General features: G+C 49.1%; 1 protein-coding gene across 1 annotated transcript; it reads right to left on the reverse strand.

Annotated features, from left to right (window-relative positions):
• Positions 1-559: 559 nt before the first annotated feature.
• Positions 560-3542, reverse strand: LOC120686383 (cyclic nucleotide-gated ion channel 18-like). Its single transcript, XM_039968583.1, has 5 exons — positions 3054-3542; positions 2596-2808; positions 1963-2273; positions 1729-1840; positions 560-1630 (listed from the first exon to the last, which is right to left on the reverse strand). Exons 1-5 carry the CDS (start codon positions 3540-3542, stop codon positions 560-562), a joined length of 2196 nt encoding a protein of 731 aa, XP_039824517.1.
• Positions 3543-19155: the final 15613 nt, after the last annotated feature.

Genomic DNA, 19155 nt, shown 5'->3' on the forward strand with positions numbered 1-19155 from the left:
GGAGTTAGTTTTGTAAAATACTTTTATTTAATACATCTAATTATTGGTCTAAGTTGCTACAGTAGCTTGCGCTACACAAACCAAACAGGGCCATATTTAGTCATCAAGAGTTCAAGTTAAGGTCGAGCGAACTTTCTAAAAGTGTTGTGTGCATATACACATAGAGTTCTACAGTATGCAAGAACAATCATATCCAAAATTGATCATCTGAACTGAAAGTGAGGTCTCAATTTTCACTAAATCAGCACTAGTATACAGTACAACGACGTTGCCCTGCGACGACTCACTCCACCAACACGTACGTACACAGGCATCTTCCTACACGCTAGCTAGCTATTACAGTGTGACACTGCAGGCTTGTGCTTCTCGCTCATCATCATACGGATATGTACCTGCTGCACGAGCAACCCAAATGAAATCACAACAAGAGGAGGAAGAGGATCGGAGGAGATCGATCGACCGATCGTGCGCGTGCCGGCGGCGATGTAGTAACACGACGGCGGCCGGGCGGCGCCGCTGCTCACCACTCACTGCACACTTGACACAGCAGGCTAGCAGCTCACAGCACGTCGTCGGTGTGCAAGGAGAAGTCGGGCTCGTCGGGCTTGGCGAGCTTGGGGAACTTGATGGCGGACACGTCCTCGATCCGCTTGTGGTGCAGCGCGGCGCCGCGCTTGGTGTTCTTGGCGAACTTGGACGCCAGGAGCGTGGCCGAGAGGTGCGCGCCGCCGCCGGAGCCGCCGTCCCCCGCGGCGCCGGCGCCGGGGTCCCCGTCCCCGCCGCCCTTGACGAACTCGCCCAGCAGCGGCGCGCCGTCGGCGTCGCCGAGGCCGAGCGGCCCCGCCGCCCCCTCGCCGCCGGCGCCGCCCTCGTCGGCGTCCTGGTAGTAGATCCCCTCCTGCTTCATGAGCTCCCTGGCGAGCTTCCGCTTCTTGTACCTCCGCCACGCGCCCTGCACGAAGCACGCCCCCCAGCTGCGCCACTGGTGCGAGTAGTACCGGAACGCGTGCTGCAGGCGCTTGCTGTGCAGGCGCTTGAACTGGTTGGCGACGTACTTGAGGTCGTCGGCGCGGAGGGCGAAGGCCTCCACCTCCGTCACCGACCGCACGGTGCGCGTGGACTGCGGGAAGTTGAGGCTGGGGCTGGGCATGAGCGCCCACGTCAGGAGCTCCTCGCCGCAGAAGTCCCCCGGGCGGAGCGTGATGGAGCTGAAGAAGTTGGTGCGCCCGCCGTCGGTGGTGGAGCTCTCGAGCTCGCCGCGGATGATGAAGAGCATCTCGCTGACGGGGTCGCCCTCGCGCACGATGTAGGCGTCCTTGGTGCTCAGCGACGACACCAGGCGCTCGCAGATGGCGTCCAGCAGCTGCTCGTCCATCTGCGAGAAGAAGGGCACGCGCCGGACCAGGGCCAGGCAGAGGTGCCGCTGGATCTCGCGCCGGAGGTCCAGCGGCAGCGACTGCAGGATCGACTCCTCGTCTACGCCGCGCGTCGCCAGCCACTTGTACTGGAAGAAGCGCCGCACGCGCTCCTGCAGCTCCGGCGGCAGCTGCCGGTGCCGCATCCACTCCTCGATGTCGCGCCGCTTCACGCGCCACTCCTCCAGCCGCACCGTCATCGACTGCAAGTAGGTCTGCAGGCACCAGGATCGATTTAATTTGCACGTCGTCGTCAGTAACTCGACTCAATCAACAAAGGATTATTCAGGATCAATCAAAGGTCTGCATGCACCTGCATGTTTCCAATGAGATGTGAGAAGAAGACAAGGCCCATGATGCAGATGAGAATGCAGAAGACGGTCTCCCCCTTGTAGGTGCTGTTCTGCAGGTTCTGCCCGTAGGAACTGATCGATCGATCGATTTGCACACAGACAGACAGACAGACTGAACTGTCAGTTCAATTTTGCACAGGAACTAGTTCATGGATCAGAAAAATCTGTCGCCATCATCATCATCATCATGGTACCTCAAGTTCCGGAACCCCCACCAGAGGCAGTAGAGGTACTTGTCGATGAAGGCGACGCCGTTGCGATCCAGGTTGAGGGCATCGGCGAACAGCCCGTAGTCGTACTCGGCGTCCGGGAGCATGCACTGCTTCTGGATCGCGCTGTGGTTGTGCCAGGTCTGCCGCACGGGGTCCTCCCTGCTCTTGCAGTCCAGGAAGGTCATCAGGCATCTGGGGATGGCTGCTGTGGTGCCGTTCTCGTTCGTGCACACCTCCATCCAGCACGAGTACTGCCGCTCCACGGACAGAAGGTACCACAGAGCGCCAAGAACCTGCACAGTGCACACACACACATACACACATGTCATGTGCGTATCATTCCATATGAAAAGTATATATATACACCCACGTGCTATTCTACACCTAGGGTGTAGCTACACCCAAGTAATTACTAAATAATTTTTTAGTAATAACCGCTGCGCGTGATTACTGTTACTGAATGTGATTCAGTAACTGGGTACGTAACTCGGTTCAGTAATTTCTGGTCAGCTCGGCCAGTAATAAATAGAGGAAGTTAAAGGTGAGGGTTTTTTTTCATGGTTGAAATGCAGTAGCATTCCTTTTCAAAAAAGAGAAAAGAATGCAGTAGCATACATGGCTTGCCAGTGTGTAGAGGAGCAGGTTGTAGGCAGCCCCTGCCCAAGCTGTCCTCGTGACGACGCCGCTCGCCTTGACGATCTTGGAGTTGAGGGATATGATGAGGTACACTCTTGGGATGTACTGGATCAGCACGATCATCGAGAGCGTGTTGTTGGTGTGGTTGGCCGAGGATGTGCTCACGGCAGGTATCACGAACCAGATTATCATCTGCATTGTATTGTTGATCGATCAGTTCAGAGAAACTGCACTTGTGAATGCATGAAGCATCTGAAAGATGACATGACATCTTGCAACAGAAGCTTGGGTTTCAATGAGGATGGTTCAGTAAAATTGCATCAGATTGACAATCTGAATAGGGCAGCTACATGAACCACAATGTTGACGACGATGAGATGAACAATTTGGGCATTTGGCAGGTGTACCAATGCATGCATGCATGTTTACTACTGTACCTGCGGGATGGGGAGCATGGCGGCGAGGTCGATGATGAAGTCGTTCTTGAGGTAGCGGATGGCGATCTGGTCGGGGTCCCTGACGAGCTCGCCGCGGCCGAAGATGCGGGAGCTGGGCGCGACGAAGGCGATGCGGAACTTGAGGATCATGTGGGCGAGGTAGAAGAGGTCGGCGAAGGTGCGGACGGCGGTGACGAGGACGCCGATGCCCATGTCCATGGAGACGCAGGCGGCGAGGCCGTCGGTGTGGAGGAGGTAGAAGTAGAGCGGGTCGACGAAGAGGCCGACGAGGCAGGTGACGAGGAAGAGGCGGTACCACCGGAGCACGACGTCGTCGCCGGGGTCGAGGATGCGGCGGGGCGTCCAGGGCCGGCGCGCCGCGGCGCCGCCGGGCAGCGCCGCGGCGGGCGCGCCGGCGCCCGGGTGGAAGAAGGGCAGCGGCGGGCGGCGGAACGGCGGGAGGATGCGGCGGTGGATGAAGCCGGCCATGGGCGCGGGCGCGGGCGGGGGGAGGGCGGGCCGGCCGGGCAAGGTGGCGCTGGCGCGCGCGGGGTGCGGTGGGGGGCGAGAGGAGGATCGGAGTCGGAGGAGGGCGGCATGCATGCATGCGCGGCGCGCACGCGCGCGCGTGTCTGCTGCGTGCGTGTCTTGTGCGCGCGGCCGCGCGTTGCGGGGAGCCATGGCTGCCGCGCGCCGGGAGCTCCATGCATCGAGGGATCGCGGCGTTTCGTCCAACAGATGGTGGGGGTGGGGCTGGGGTGTGCCGCCGCGCTGCTTGCCGATGAAAGCCTGGCCCTGGCGGCACCAACATATGAATGAACTGGCTAATATTTCGGCCCAATATGAATTACTGTTCTACTCAAAGCCCAAGCAAACCCACAATTCTAATCCATGTTTTCCTCCCTTGCCTCTCAGTCAAATTTAGGCCAAAACTCAGCTATTTTGTTTTGTCAAATCAAGAGTTTTCACCGGTCAATGTAAATGTAAATGGATCCTAGAGTGAACTTTCCAAAGTTCACCCATTCGAGTGGGATCCAAAAGGCTTCCCTACTAAATTCAATGGGGCATGTTGGCACCCTTTTGCCGTGCAGACCGTGCATGCAGACGAGCATAGCTGGACATGCATCATGCAAAACATATCCTTCCTACTTTCTTTATTTATTATATTTTCCCTTTTATTTCATTTTCTTTTCTATTGATTTCCATCTTGGTTTTTTTTATTTCTAATCCCCTTCACGTATTTTGTCATTCCTTTTCGCCTCCTTTTAGTTTATTTTTTATATTTCTATTTTTTCTCATTTTTATTTCCCTTTCATCTAATTGATATGCATATATTTTCTCATGTGAAATCACCTGTTCCCTTGTGAACTTATTTCATATTTTTTTATTCATTTGCATGCTTTGTGTATTAAAATTATCTGTAAATAAGAATACACTCTCCTCCATAGTGCTGGATCATTTTGTTTATTTTGTAGACTAATTTGTACGCGATGCTAAATTATTTATTCGTGTTGTAATGTTTAGTTTCTGTTGTGTCCTATGCAATCAAAGGTTTGTGATGCTCTATTTTCTATTCACAATATATTACAATTTGTACATCACGTTTAATCTTTTGTTCACAAAAAATAATCATTTATTTGTAATATTTAAAATTAATTATTTCCTACTTAATTTTAGAAAAGAAATATTATGTAAATATAGTCAATTGGGGTCTTGTTTTGATGAATTTAATAGTGCAATCAAAATTTTATTTGAATGCTCTGTTTAGTATATATAGTTTTATAGTTTTAAATTTGCATGCATGTGGAGTGTTATCATCACTTTTATCCTCATCTGCATGCATACGCTGATTATATCTCCTTTTAAGTTGACAATCCATAACAGGAATAATGAAAGTATGCACCGGCCCAATAAATAGCAAAAGTATATATCTGGGTCAATAGATGATGCATGTGCAGACGTTTGGGGTGACAAATCGAGAACTTATCACCTCAAACGATAGCTAGTCGCGCCCATGTTTAGCACATTAAGTAATTACTATCAACCGGACAAGTCCATTTCACAGTCTCCTCCAAGATACATATCTCAGTTTTGATTAATTATTCACTTTTGAGTTCAGTGATCCAGCTTTGGCTGCACATGAGAGCATGAGTAGCAATGGCAGTTACTAAACTTTTTTTTTTCATAATAGCACCCAATTTCAGTATCACTTCTTGAAGTAGAGTGATACTTGGACTATGTTTCTTCTGGATTACACATAGGTGAAGCAACAATATCAGTGTCGTATAATATGGGCAAGTCTTATTGTTTGGCAATGCACATCGTGTCGCAAACCATGCGTGTCTTATGACAAGTCGTCAATTCACTGAAGGGCCCATCCTTTCCCAGTACTGTACAAGTGATTAGGCACTGTCAAGCTTTCAGTCACTCCATTTGAACTTGTTTTAGTTTTCTGACAGTGATAGGGAAGCTTAGCGTGATGCTCGTGTGATAGTGAAGCTACCCTGGTGCTCGAGGAGACGGCAGTTTCTTCAGTGCTACGCATGGTGAGCAGAGTCGGTGAGTAGTGTCAGAGTTAAGTGCTGACATGACAAAAAATCTCATTCTTTTTCCCGTGTAAGTGGCGAGAAGATTTGCAGGTACTGACAGTGATATTGTTTTGCATTACTATATGAATACGAGCGATCACGCATTATATAAGCATTATTCATATTGTATAAATTAAAGGTTAGTTGTACTGAATGCTATCAAACCACACTAGGAACCTGCTCCTACGTTTGCGGATCTGAATAACTGAATTGCAGCCAAAGAGATTCACTTCACGTACAGCCTAGACTAAAAAGAACCATTATAGAGCAGCCTAGACCGGCTTTCACTAGTGATAGCGAAACCAAAACCTGCGAAGCCAAAAATAGTGGCTTCACCCGGCTTCTAGTTCGCTACAATATCTCGATTTGCGTGAAATAGTCGAAGATGAAGCTGAAAAACCCTGCCAAACAGGAATATGTGCTCGGTCAGTCTCAGGCTTTGCGTCGAGATATCAGAAGCACTCAACAATCTGAATCACATTTTAAGTTAAAAAAAACAATCTGAATCACATGCCGCTGTTTCCTGTTTGTTAATGTGCTTCGCACACCTTTTTTTCTTAGTGCAAGACACGGCAGCTCTACTGTGTAGTAGTATAGAAGAAAAAAAAACTACTGAATCACACAGGTAAAGGGCCTGCTTGGATCGTGTGGCTGTGCTTCAGAAAACGACAACCTTCCAAACAAGCCAGAGCCAAAGATGACACGCGACAGGGCTGCAATGTCTGCAACTCAGGGCAGCTCAGAACGAAGAAGATTTCCGTTCCTGTTTGTAGCTGCAACGTAACCTGGTATAGCCGTATAGCTCCTGAACGTATCCATGCGTGGCGCAATGCTGGGAAACTTGGACACGACGGGAGGAGGATGCAGCAGCGGCTGCAAGACAACCGTGGCTTCGAAGCGGCTGTGCGTGTGCCAACTGCCAAGTACACGTGTCGGACCAGTATGAATGTACAATCAGTGTGCAGTTCATGGCCATTGAGACCCCAAGTTAGTAACTTCTTCTAGCTCCAAACGAAAGTCAAGTAGTAACTTTGGTAGCTGTATGGAGAGGAGTACCATACGTCATTGAAATTTTACTATTGGTAATTAAAGGATGATTTTATAGCATGAACGCTTGTTCTCACGGGACGTGCTACTAAAAAAAGACGAATCCTATAAAATTTCATTAAAAAAACAAAAAAATTGTTCATTAATTTGGTACACATCATAATCATACATTTGATCAAATTGGCATCTAAATTATCCAACTATATCAATATATAAAACAACTTGAAGTAATTGACCACTTGATTTTGCCTCTAAATATTTTATATTGGTGCACTTTAATATTTATTATAATTTAGATTCAGATTTAGGAGTAATTTAACTTATAATAATAATAATAACATAATTGGATAATTTATATGCAAATTTGTTGGGTGGGGGAGGGGTATTTGTATTATTTTTATAATGGTATGTGTGGGTAATTTATACAAAGATTAGGGGGTTACTTACTTTTGATTTTTTTTATAATGTCAGAGGTGGGTAATTTAGATAGATGTTTAGGTGATTATTTTAGTCTATTTTCATAATAACAGAGGTGGCAAATTTATTAGGAAAGACAACATACTCGATGGTTTCTGATTTTGTGAGAATTTATAGAATTTCTCTATTTTTTAGAGTGTCCACCTAGGTTTCTAGATGGTTTCATGTGGAGGCTCCAAAGGAGCCTCCAATTAGTAATAGTAAGATTGGACTAAGGTTGTGGACAATTGGATGAAACCATAATACATGGAAGTATTTCCTAAACTGCCGATCCAACCCACATGTCATCCCACCACTAACCTGTTTCTCTGACAGCGACAGAGGATCTAACACCGGCAATTCCAGTGATCGCCTTACGAGTGGTGTGTTTAGTTGGTGAAAAAGTTTGGGTTTTAGTATTATAGCACATTTTGTTGTTACTTGACAAACAATGTCCAATTATGAACTAACTAGGCTTAAAAGATTCAGCTCGTGCTAATCAGTTTGACTGTGTAATTAGTTATTTTTCAACTGCATTTAATGCTTCATGCATGTGTCCGAAAATTTGATGTGACGGATACTGTGCAAAATTTTTTTGGGGGCCAGTGTGTTGCTCGTGGAGACGATCCTCAGCTCTCTTCAGACCGACGCAAGAGCAGAACCAGTAGTAGCAGAGCTTAGTAGCAACATGAATTCTTTTTCCTTTTTTTTCGTGCGTGTACAAGTGGCGAGAAGATTTGCCCAGTTGGATTTCAAGCTATAGAATTTCAAATGGGCCAGGCACGATGGGCGGCCCGAAGCACGACTGTAACACCCGGATACTCCGGCCATTGGCCCGGAGACTCCGGGTATGGAGTTACTATTTTCATAATTTGGTCATCTGGACCCACAACCATTTAAATAGAATATATCACTCTCTCTCTCACTCACTCTCACTCTCTCCCGCGACCTCTCTCTCCCTCACCTCCCTCACGGGCTCTCCCTCTCCTCCCTCTCCCCTAAGCTATAGATTCCGAAATCTTCCATTTCAACTTGACTCCAAGGCCAAGGGAGCTTCACTCGGCGTGGGGAATCATCTTCTATAAGTATTCCACCTTGGGGCGACATCGTTTTCGAGTTTTTCTTGCAAGAGGAGCTAGCTCAAGGTACTATAAGCTAGGGCTCGCCGATTTGGTTGTTTTAGGATGTTCTAGGTGATTTGCTTTGGTCAATCATCTCTATATGCATCCTTCAACTAGGATTCAAGAGGGTTTCAAATTTGGTGGGTTGGTTTTGTCACAATCAAAATTTCAGTTTTTGGGGCGAAAATGCTGTCAAGCCCGGAGACTCCGGGTATAGGCCCGGAAACTCCGGGTTTTGAAAACTCCGGGTTTTGAAAACTCCGGGCGAAACTCCGGGTATAAGCCCGGATACTCCGGGGGAAACTCCGGGTATAGGCCCGGAAACTCCGGACTTTGGGGTCCAGATACTCCGGGTATTCGTCCGGATACTCCGGATTTTTGGGGAATGTTCTGGGCCAGGGAATGCAATTTTTGTGTAAATTACTTGCGGTTGCATCTAGTCATTGGCTATTTTAAGATTGCAACCCATGCATGCATTCTCATATCATTGCATACGTGTAGCCGCTGCCGCCGAGGGAGCCGTGTACGAGGTGGTTGCGGAGCCACAGGAGCCACAGGGGCCAGCCCCGCAGCAGGAGGTCCGTGGGGAGTCGGCCCAAGGCCCGGCTAACCCCAGTGTGGAGCAGCAGACGCAAGGCAAGCCCCGGTGCATGTCCTATTAATTTAAATTATGAATCATTAGGTATATGTTTTATCTATTACTTGTGCATTACGTATTAGGAATTGATTGGAACCTTAGCTGCATGATCCCTAGGTTTCCTTGAGTTTTACTAGTATGTCTAGGTCGATAGCGGTGCTAGGCTAAATAAGACCGGTAGAAGTCGGGTGACTACGTGTCACTCGCGAGACACAAGAAACTTTAGAAGCCGAGTAATTGCCGGTTACTCGCGAGATACATTATTATCTTTATACTTCAGTATTTGAGAAATGGATTGAAATGATATGGAGATGTGAGACCGGGCGGGGAGGATGTGTAGGTATGGCAGCAGGACAGGGTTCCTGGGTGCCTTAGCCCCGTCCGTGTCGATTAAGGACCGGTCGTTGTGGCAGTGCTGATCGGGGATTGAATTGTACTAACCGCATGCCGGGAGTAGGAGGTAGTCGAAACCGGTAAGCCGAGTACTGCCTTGCTTCGAAAGTACAGGAACCCGCACCCAACTCCTGGGGCGAGTCGAGTAGTCGCGGAGAATTGGGATGCATATGTTTACTTTTGGTGGTCTCACGTTGAGCTCGGCTGACCATATGTCGTTGGGCTGGTTCCTGTAGTTCGAGGCGGGGAGGGGAATGGTTGGCATGTATAGTCCGACGGGGCCAATACGTGCCGTGTTGGTTAGGTCCACCTTGCAAGGTTAAAACAGATCGATTCGCCGTGTCTCGCGGATATGAGGGCCTTGATCTGTTTGTCACCTCGTAGCAAATGTGTTAGGGTATTAGAGATATAAAAATGGATACTATCCTGAATCTTAAATTGAATGCTCCAACCTGCGTGTGTAGATAGGCAAACATTAGTGAGAGTCTATCTATATAAAATATGCGGCTAAAACATTGAAAGCAAGGATACACCTCTAGTTGCTATTTCTGCAAAATAACCACCAGCCAAAAGCCTTGCATATCTAGATATGTAGGCTAAGTTATACCCACTGGTCGGGTAAGCCTTGCTGAGTATTAGAATACTCAGGGTTTGTTGCCACCATTATTATTTCAGGACCCCAGGACGTCGACTTCTGCCCCTGTTGCGTCAAGTTCATTCACCGGGATGCAGAGGGGTGGCAGGTCGTGGAGCGAGACCCTTAGTTTAGGGGTTTGTCGGGTTGCACACTTGAGGGCGGAGTGTTCAGCCTTTCTGTTGTTGCGCGGGCCGGTCTGATCGGTCATGGTTAGTCAGGGCTTTTGAAGGCTAGAGTAGTTGTAGGATCTAGTCTATTTGAATTTCAGTACCTTGGATGTAAAGCTTGTAAATTATGCAACTTTTGTAAAATTATGTGTATGTTTGAACTCGGTTGTAAAACCTAACGTTTCGTCCCCCTATAGTGTTTGTAATTTCAAGTATTATGTTGTGCTTGTACCATCTGCGCCCACCTTCGCGTGGGACTTCCGGTGTTGTTTCGATCGGGCCGTGGGTTGAGAAAGGATCGCCAAATTAAGCCGTTAAGCGAATGTGCCTGATGTGTTCAAATGATGGCCATTACGCTTAATTAGAGTTTTAATTTGATGGTTCTGTCACAGCTGGTATCAGAGCTGAAACGCACTGGGGGTGGTACGAGTACGACTATTTTGTAAAATTTCTTAACTTAACAGGGAATTTCTGATTTGAAAACAAATTGGGTGGCGTTAATCGTACTAAGCCCTATAGAGGTTGTATTAGAGTCGCGTGTAGACGGTGGGTTTGGGTTGAGAGGTTACCGTAGGGCGATTATGCATCATGTCATTCATTGTTTTAAAATTTCATGCATTTTGGAGGTGGGAACGGTGCGAACCATCACGAGGGTAACCGGATACTCCGGAGATATGTCCGTATAGTCCGGGTGGGTTGTCCGGATATTCCGGAATAGAATCCGGATAATCCGGATTTGGGGTGTCCGGATACTCCGGATGATAATCCGGATACTCCGGATTTGGTTGCGAACGATTCCTGGCCTTTTGATTTAATTTACGCTTTCTGCGTTCTTCCATGGTTGATTGTTTTATAATCAAAATTATGGGACTAATCCAACCATGGTTGGATGCAGAATGGGGGAACCACCGAACCCTCCGGATTTGGCTCAGGCCATTGCGGCCATGTTGACTGGGCGCGACGAGCAGACGGCACTCCTTCGTCGGCTCGTGGAGCAAGGGGCAGCGCCACGGCCAGGACACCACCCACCACCTGTTCCTGGGTATCAAGAGTTCCTGGGAACCCAGCCGCCGCTCTTTCACAAAGCAGACGAGCCATTGGAAGCCGACAGCTGGCTTAAGACCATCGAATCCAAATTCACGCTATACCCATACAATGATGGGGACAAAGCTGCCCTTGCAACACAGCAGCTCCGAGGTCCCGCACGTACGTGGTGGGACAACCACGTGACCATGTTTCCGGCTGGCACTCAATTCACGTGGGCAGAGTTCAGGGAAGCCTTCAGGGCACATCATGTCCCAGCAGGGGTAATTAGAAGAAAATTGACTGAGTTCTTGGCCCTAAAGCAGGGCAACAACAGTGTGATGCAGTATGCCCAGACGTTCAACACCCTATCCCAATATGCTGGTTATCATGTAGACACTGATGAGAAGAAACAGGCGTGCTTCAGGCAGGGGCTTAGCAGCAAGCTCCAGGATCGCCTGGCAATGTTCAAGTTCAACACGTTCAGTGAGCTGGTGAATGGGGCTATCATTCAGGAGGACGCCCATCTAGCTCACAAGGCGGAGAAGAAGAGAAAGGCACCGGCTGTGACATCTTCTAGCAGCGCTCCTCAGAGGTTCCGCCTAGTACAGTCGGGCCCACAGCGAGCCCCCTTTCAGCACCAGCCGTCGCAGCAGTGGGGATACAGGCCCCCTCAGTACACTCAGCCACAGGGGACAGTCAGGCCTCCTGCTCCTCAGCAGAATGAGCAGAAGATCTGGGTGCAGCAGCCGGGGGTGCGCCCCAATCTGTTTCCGTGCTACAACTGCGGGCAGCCGGGTCACTTTGCACGGAATTGCCCAATGCCACCCAAGCAAGGCCAGCAGTCGAGCCAGCAGGGTCAGAAGCAGCAAGTGGCCCACTTCAAGCCAGGACAGGTGCACTACACCACCCTCGAGGGTATTCCTGAGGGAGCTCCAGTGATGGCGGGTACGTTCTTAGTAAATGAACAACCCATTACAGTGTTATTTGATTCGGGGGCGTCTCATACTTTTATTAGCAAGGGGTGTGTTAATAGACTGGGATTAAAAATAGAAAGCATGCCCAAGCCATACCATATTCATTCGCCTGGGGGAAAGTTAATCACCAATCAGTTCGTTAAGCAAGTACCCCTACAGTTGCAAGGAAAAATTTTCCCTACGGCCCTGATAATGTTACCGACCCAAAGGATAGATATTATATTGGGTATGAACTGGATGGAGGGCCAGGGAGTTAGTCTGGACACGACCTCACAATCTGTGCACATCAAATCTTCCATTCATGGGTGTATGACCTTACATTTGAAAGATCATAGGTCTTTGACACCTACGGTGAATCAGGTTGAGGGTAAAAAGCTAGCAGATATACCAGTGGTGTGTGAATATTCGGATGTCTTTCCGGATGATTTGCCTGGAATGCCGCCTGATCGCGATGTTGAGTTTACCATTGAATTGCAACCGGGTACGGCACCGATTTCTAGGAGGCCTTACCGGATGCCACCCAATGAGCTGGCGGAGTTAAAGAAACAATTGCAAGAGTTGCTTGATAAGGGCTATATCCATCCTAGCACGTCACCTTGGGGCTGTCCTGCACTCTTTGTGAAAAAGAAGGATGAAAGCCTCAGGTTGTGTGTGGACTATAGGCTTCTGAATGCCGTCACAATCAAAAATAAATATCCCCTTCCCCGGATTGATATTCTGTTTGATCAGCTCTTCGGGGCCAAAGTATTTTCCAAGATTGATCTCCGTTCTGGCTATTATTAGATAAAGATTAGAGCTGAGGATATTCCCAAGACGGCTTTTCCCACCAGATACGGACTTTTTGAATATCTGGTCATGTCTTTCGGGCTAACGAATGCCCCTGCTCATTTCATGTATCTCATGAACTCGGTATTCATGCCTGAGCTAGATAAGTTCGTCGTGATTTTCATTGACGACATCCTGATATTTTCCAAGAATGAAGAAGAGCATGCAGAGCATCTCCGCATTGTGCTTCAGCGCCTGCGGGAGCACAAGCTGTATGCCAAATTTAGCAAATGTGATTTCTGGCTCAAGAAAGTCCAGTTCTTGGGCCACATCATCTCAGACAAGGGGATTTCGGTTGATCCTAGCAAGATTCAGGATGTCCTAAATTGGAAGACTCCAGAGTCTGTTTTAGAGATCCGGAGTTTCCTTGGGCTAGCAGGATATTATCGCCGGTTTGTACCGGAGTTCTCTAAAATTGCTAGGCCCATGACTGAGCTACTCAAGAAAGGGGTGAGATTTAGTTGGGACAATAAATGTGAGCAGGCCTTTCAGACCTTGAGAAGGCTTCTGACGTCTGCCCCTGTCCTCGCTCAGCCAGATATCACCCAGCCTTTTGATGTGTATTGTGATGCATCAGGTATGGGTCTCGGCTGTGTTCTCATCCCTGATTGTCTTCGCCGGATATTATTCGGCCATTAATACTTGTTGTAATGCGCAGGTACGGGCTTAGGCTGCGTCCTTATGCAGGACCAGCGAGTGATTGCTTATGCCTCCAGAGCCCTCAGACGGCATGAAGAGAATTATGCTACTCATGATCTGGAGCTGGCAGCGGTCGTGCATGCATTAAAGATCTGGCGCCATTATCTTCTGGGTAATCCTGTTCACATATACTCAGACCACAAGAGTCTTAAGTATATTTTCACCCAGAGCGAGTTGAATTTGCACCAGAGACGGTGGTTAGAATTGATTAAGGATTATGACCTGGAGATTAATTATCACCCGGGCAAGGCAAATGTCGTTGCTGATGTATTGAGTCGCAAGGCAAGTTGCAACTGCGTCTCAGCTACAGTTTTGCATGAAACCTTGTGTCAAGAAATGGAGAAGATGAATTTGGCTATTGTAGCTGAGGGTACTCTTGCTAACATTATTCTCACTCCAACCCTTCAAGATCAAGTTATTGCGGCTCAGAAAGACAATATTGGCATAGAAAAGATTAGACAAAGGCTCGGAGAAAATGACCCTCGGGTGGCATGTTTCCATTCCATCTAGATGACGAGGGTGTTCTATGGTTTAAGGACCGACTAGTGGTGCCTAAAGATCTGGAGCTGCGAAAGCAGATTCTTGATGAGGCTCATCTCTCTAGGTATTCTATTCATCATGGCAGCAACAAGATGTATCAGGATCTAAAACAGCGATTTTGGTGGACAAGGATGAAGCGGGAAATCGCTAGGTATGTGTCAGAATGTGACACCTGTCGGAGGGTTAAGGCAAGCCACTTGAGACCAGCCGGCCCTTTGCAGGCCCTGAGTATTCCCTCCTGGAAGTGGGAGGACATCAGTATGGATTTCATTGTCGGCTTACCCAAAACCTCCAAGGGGTATGATTCGATATGGGTTATTGTGGACCGTCTTACCAAGACCGCGCATTTTTTGCCGGTAAAGACCACACATACGGCAAAACAATATGCTCAACTGTATATGGACCGTATTGTGAGTATTCATGGAATTCCAAAGATAATCATTTCAGACCGGGGCGCTCAGTTCATTGCCCGGTTCTGGGAGCATTTTCACGCCGCCCTCGGCACTCAGCTCCTCCGCAGTTCGGCTTATCACCCCCAGACTGACGGCCAGACAGAAAGGATAAATCAAATCTTAGAAGACATGCTTCGAGCATGTGTGCTCACCTATAGTCAAAAATGGGATGAGTGCTTGCCATTGGCCGAGTTTGCTTATAACAATAGTTATCAAGAAAGCATCAAGATGGCTCCATTTGAGGCCTTATATGGACGGAAATGCAGAACCCCATTGAATTGGTCAGAAGCTGGGGAGAGAACTTTCTTTGGGCCCGATATGGTAAATGAAGCAGAAGAGCTGGTTCGGGTTATTCAGGAAAATTTGAAGATTGCCCAATCCCGACAAAAGAGTTACGCCGACAAAAAGCGTCAATCTATCCTGTTTCAAGTGGGGGATCATGTCTATCTGCGGGTATCTCCAATGAAAGGGGTTCAACGATTTGGGGTGAAGGGAAAGCTCGCACCTCGCTATGTTGGGCCTTTTCTTATTAGTGAGCAGTGTGGACCAGTGGCATACCGCCTAGAGCTTCCTACTCACTTATCCGCGGTTCATAATATTTTCCATGTCTCCCAGCTCCGGAAGTGCCTCCGTGTTCCAGAAAAGATGGTTGACATCGAGAAATTGCAACTAGAGCCCGATCTTGTCTATCCGGAGCAACCAATAAAAATTGTTGATTTCAAGACTCGGGTTACTCGGAATCAAACCAGCAAATTTTATAAGGTTCAGTGGAGTAATCACTCCGAGCGAGAGGCTACTTGGGAGACGGAGGACTTCGTTCGGTCTAAATGTCCGGAATTGTTACAAATGTATCAAGGTACTCACCAAGTTCCATTTTCCTCAATTTAGCACATCCATTAAATCTCGGGACGAGATTTCTTTTAGGGGGAAGGATTGTAACACCCGGATACTCCGGCCATTGGCCCGGAGACTCCGGGCATGGAGTTACTACTTTCATAATTTGGTCATCTGGACCCACAACCATTTAAATAGAATATATCACTCTCTCTCTCTCTCTCACTCACTCTCACTCTCTCCCGCGACCTCTCTCTCTCCCTCACCTCCCTCACGGGCTCTCCCTCTCCTCCCTCTCCCCTAAGCTCTAGATTCCGAAATCTTCCATTTCAACTTGACTCCAAGGCCAAGGGAGCTTCACTCGGCTTGGGGAATCATCTTCTACAAGTATTCCACCTTGGGGCGACATCGTTTTCGAGTTTTTCTTGCAAGAGGAGCTAGCTCAAGGTACTATAAGCTAGGGCTCGCCGATTTGGTTGTTTTAGGATGTTCTAGGTGATTTGCTTTGGTCAATCATCTCTATATGCATCCTTCAACTAGGATTCAAGAGGGTTTCAAATTTGGTGGGTTGGTTTTGTCACAATCAAAATTTCAGTTTTTGGGGCGAAAATGCTGTCAAGCCCGGAGACTCCGGGTATAGGCCCGGAAACTCCGGGTTTTGAAAACTCCGGGCGAAACTCCGGGTATAAGCCCGGATACTCCGGGTTTGGGATACTCCGGGGAAACTCCGGGTATAGGCCCGGAAACTCCGGACTTTGGGGTCCAGATACTCCGGGTATTCGTCCGGATACTCCGGATTTTTGGGGAATGTTCTGGGCCAGGGAATGCAATTTTTGTGTAAATTACTTGCGGTTGCATCTAGTCATTGGCTATTTTAAGATTGCAACCCATGCATGCATTCTCATATCATTGCATACGTGTAGCCGCTGCCGCCGAGGGAGCCGTGTACGAGGTGGTTGCGGAGCCACAGGAGCCACAGGGGCCAGCCCCGCAGCAGGAGGTCCGTGGGGAGTCGGCCCAAGGCCCGGCTAACCCCAGTGTGGAGCAGCAGACGCAAGGCAAGCCCCGGTGCATGTCCTATTAATTTAAATTATGAATCATTAGGTATATGTTTTATCTATTACTTGTGCATTACGTATTAGGAATTGATTGGAACCTTAGCTGCATGATCCCTAGGTTTCCTTGAGTTTTACTAGTATGTCTAGGTCGATAGCGGTGCTAGGCTAAATAAGACCGGTAGAAGTCGGGTGACTACGTGTCACTCGCGAGACACAAGAAACTTTAGAAGCCGAGTAATTGCCGGTTACTCGCGAGATACATTATTATCTTTATACTTCAGTATTTGAGAAATGGATTGAAATGATATGGAGATGTGAGACCGGGCGGGGAGGATGTGTAGGTATGGCAGCAGGACAGGGTTCCTGGGTGCCTTAGCCCCGTCCGTGTCGATTAAGGACCGGTCGTTGTGGCAGTGCTGATCGGGGATTGAATTGTACTAACCGCATGCCGGGAGTAGGAGGTAGTCGAAACCGGTAAGCCGAGTACTGCCTTGCTTCGAAAGTACAGGAACCCGCACCCAACTCCTGGGGCGAGTCGAGTAGTCGCGGAGAATTGGGATGCATATGTTTACTTTTGGTGGTCTCACGTTGAGCTCGGCTGACCATATGTCGTTGGGCTGGTTCCTGTAGTTCGAGGCGGGGAGGGGAATGGTTGGCATGTATAGTCCGACGGGGCCAATACGTGCCGTGTTGGTTAGGTCCACCTTGCAAGGTTAAAACAGATCGATTCGCCGTGTCTCGCGGATATGAGGGCCTTGATCTGTTTGTCACCTCGTAGCAAATGTGTTAGGGTATTAGAGATATAAAAATGGATACTATCCTGAATCTTAAATTGAATGCTCCAACCTGCGTGTGTAGATAGGCAAACATTAGTGAGAGTCTATCTATATAAAATATGCGGCTAAAACATTGAAAGCAAGGATACACCTCTAGTTGCTATTTCTGCAAAATAACCACCAGCCAAAAGCCTTGCATGTCTAGATATGTAGGCTAAGTTATACCCACTGGTCGGGTAAGCCTTGCTGAGTATTAGAATACTCAGGGTTTGTTGCCACCATTATTATTTCAGGACCCCAGGACGTCGACTTCTGCCCCTGTTGCGTCAAGTTCATTCACCGGGATGCAGAGGGGTGGCAGGTCGTGGAGCGAGACCCTTAGTTTAGGGGTTTGTCGGGTTGCACACTTGAGGACGGAGTGTTCAGCCTTTCTGTTGTTGCGCGGGCCGGTCTGACCGGTCATGGTTAGTCAGGGCTTTTGAAGGCTAGAGTAGTTGTAGGATCTAGTCTATTTGAATTTCAGTACCTTGGATGTAAAGCTTGTAAATTATGCAACTTTTGTAAAATTATGTGTATGTTTGAACTCGGTTGTAAAACCTAACGTTTCGTCCCCCTATAGTGTTTGTAATTTCAAGTATTATGTTGTGCTTGTACCATCTGCGCCCACCTTCGCGTGGGACTTCCGGTGTTGTTTCGATCGGGCCGTGGGTTGAGAAATGATCGCCAAATTAAGCCGTTAAGCGAATGTGCCTGATGTGTCCAAATGATGGCCATTACGCTTAATTAGAGTTTTAATTTGGCGGTTCCGTCACAACGACACTAGCCCGCCCCTAGGCACGATCCATCGGGCCACGGGCTGGCCCGACACGATAAGGTGTTAGTGCCTGGGCCGCCACTCTGGCCCATAGTGCCGGCACGATAATGGGCGGCCCAATAGTGGCCCGATTCATTCAATGGCCCAACAGCCCACCTCCCCTACCTTCTTCTCCTCCTACGTATAAAATCATCAAACCCTAATTTTTTTCTCCCCCACACCCCACCCCCAGCTGCCCTCCCTCTCCTCCAACCCCTGCGCCCCAACCCTCCAATCCCCACGCCGGCCGCCGCCCGCCCCAACCGCCTCCGCCCCGGCCATAGCCGACCCGGCTGCCCTCCGCCACCGCCGACGCCCGGCCACCGCCGCCGACCTGCCCGCCCCGGCCGCCGCCCGCCCGGCCGCCTCCGCCCGGGCCGCCGCCGACGCCCCGACCGCCTCCGACCCCGGCCGCCACCGACCTGCCCGCCCCGGCCTCTGCGCGCCGATGGGCTGCCAGAGCCCGATGGGCCAGTCGGGCCGCCGTGCCAGCCCGGCCCTATAAAAGGCCTTAGTGCCGGGCCTGGGTCGCCAATTCAGCCCGATGGCTCGATGGGCACGGCACTATCAGGCCCGATGGTCTGATAGTGCTGGGCCGCTTCGGGCCGGGCCACATCGGGCTAGGGCCGGGCCGCCCATTTGGAAATCTGTATTTCGGGCCAGGGGATTCAGTTCCTGTGTGCAGTGCAGTGCTGTTTCTCTGACAGCAACATGAAACCATACATAAGTCAAACTCAGCACCAATCTGGATCGCACGTTGCCCATAAAAGAGAAAAAGCTTCTGTAAACGACATGAACGAAGTGGACGGATCGGTTCCGCACCGTCTGCAGCCTCGAGTCATCATGCGCGCGGCGCTGTGTATCTATCTGAAAAAGTTGAAAAGGATCACTCACCAAACTCGGAGCTGAGTAGCTGACGAGCTGAAACGATGATTGGCGATCAGACAGCAGTGCAGGCGCTGCAAGGTCAACTGAACAACTGATGGACATCGGTCGCGCCAATCAGGCAGGCACCGTGT

The sequence above is a fragment of the Panicum virgatum genome, chromosome 8N, assembly GCF_016808335.1.
Source record: "Panicum virgatum strain AP13 chromosome 8N, P.virgatum_v5, whole genome shotgun sequence".
Classification (NCBI taxonomy): domain Eukaryota; kingdom Viridiplantae; phylum Streptophyta; class Magnoliopsida; order Poales; family Poaceae; genus Panicum; species Panicum virgatum.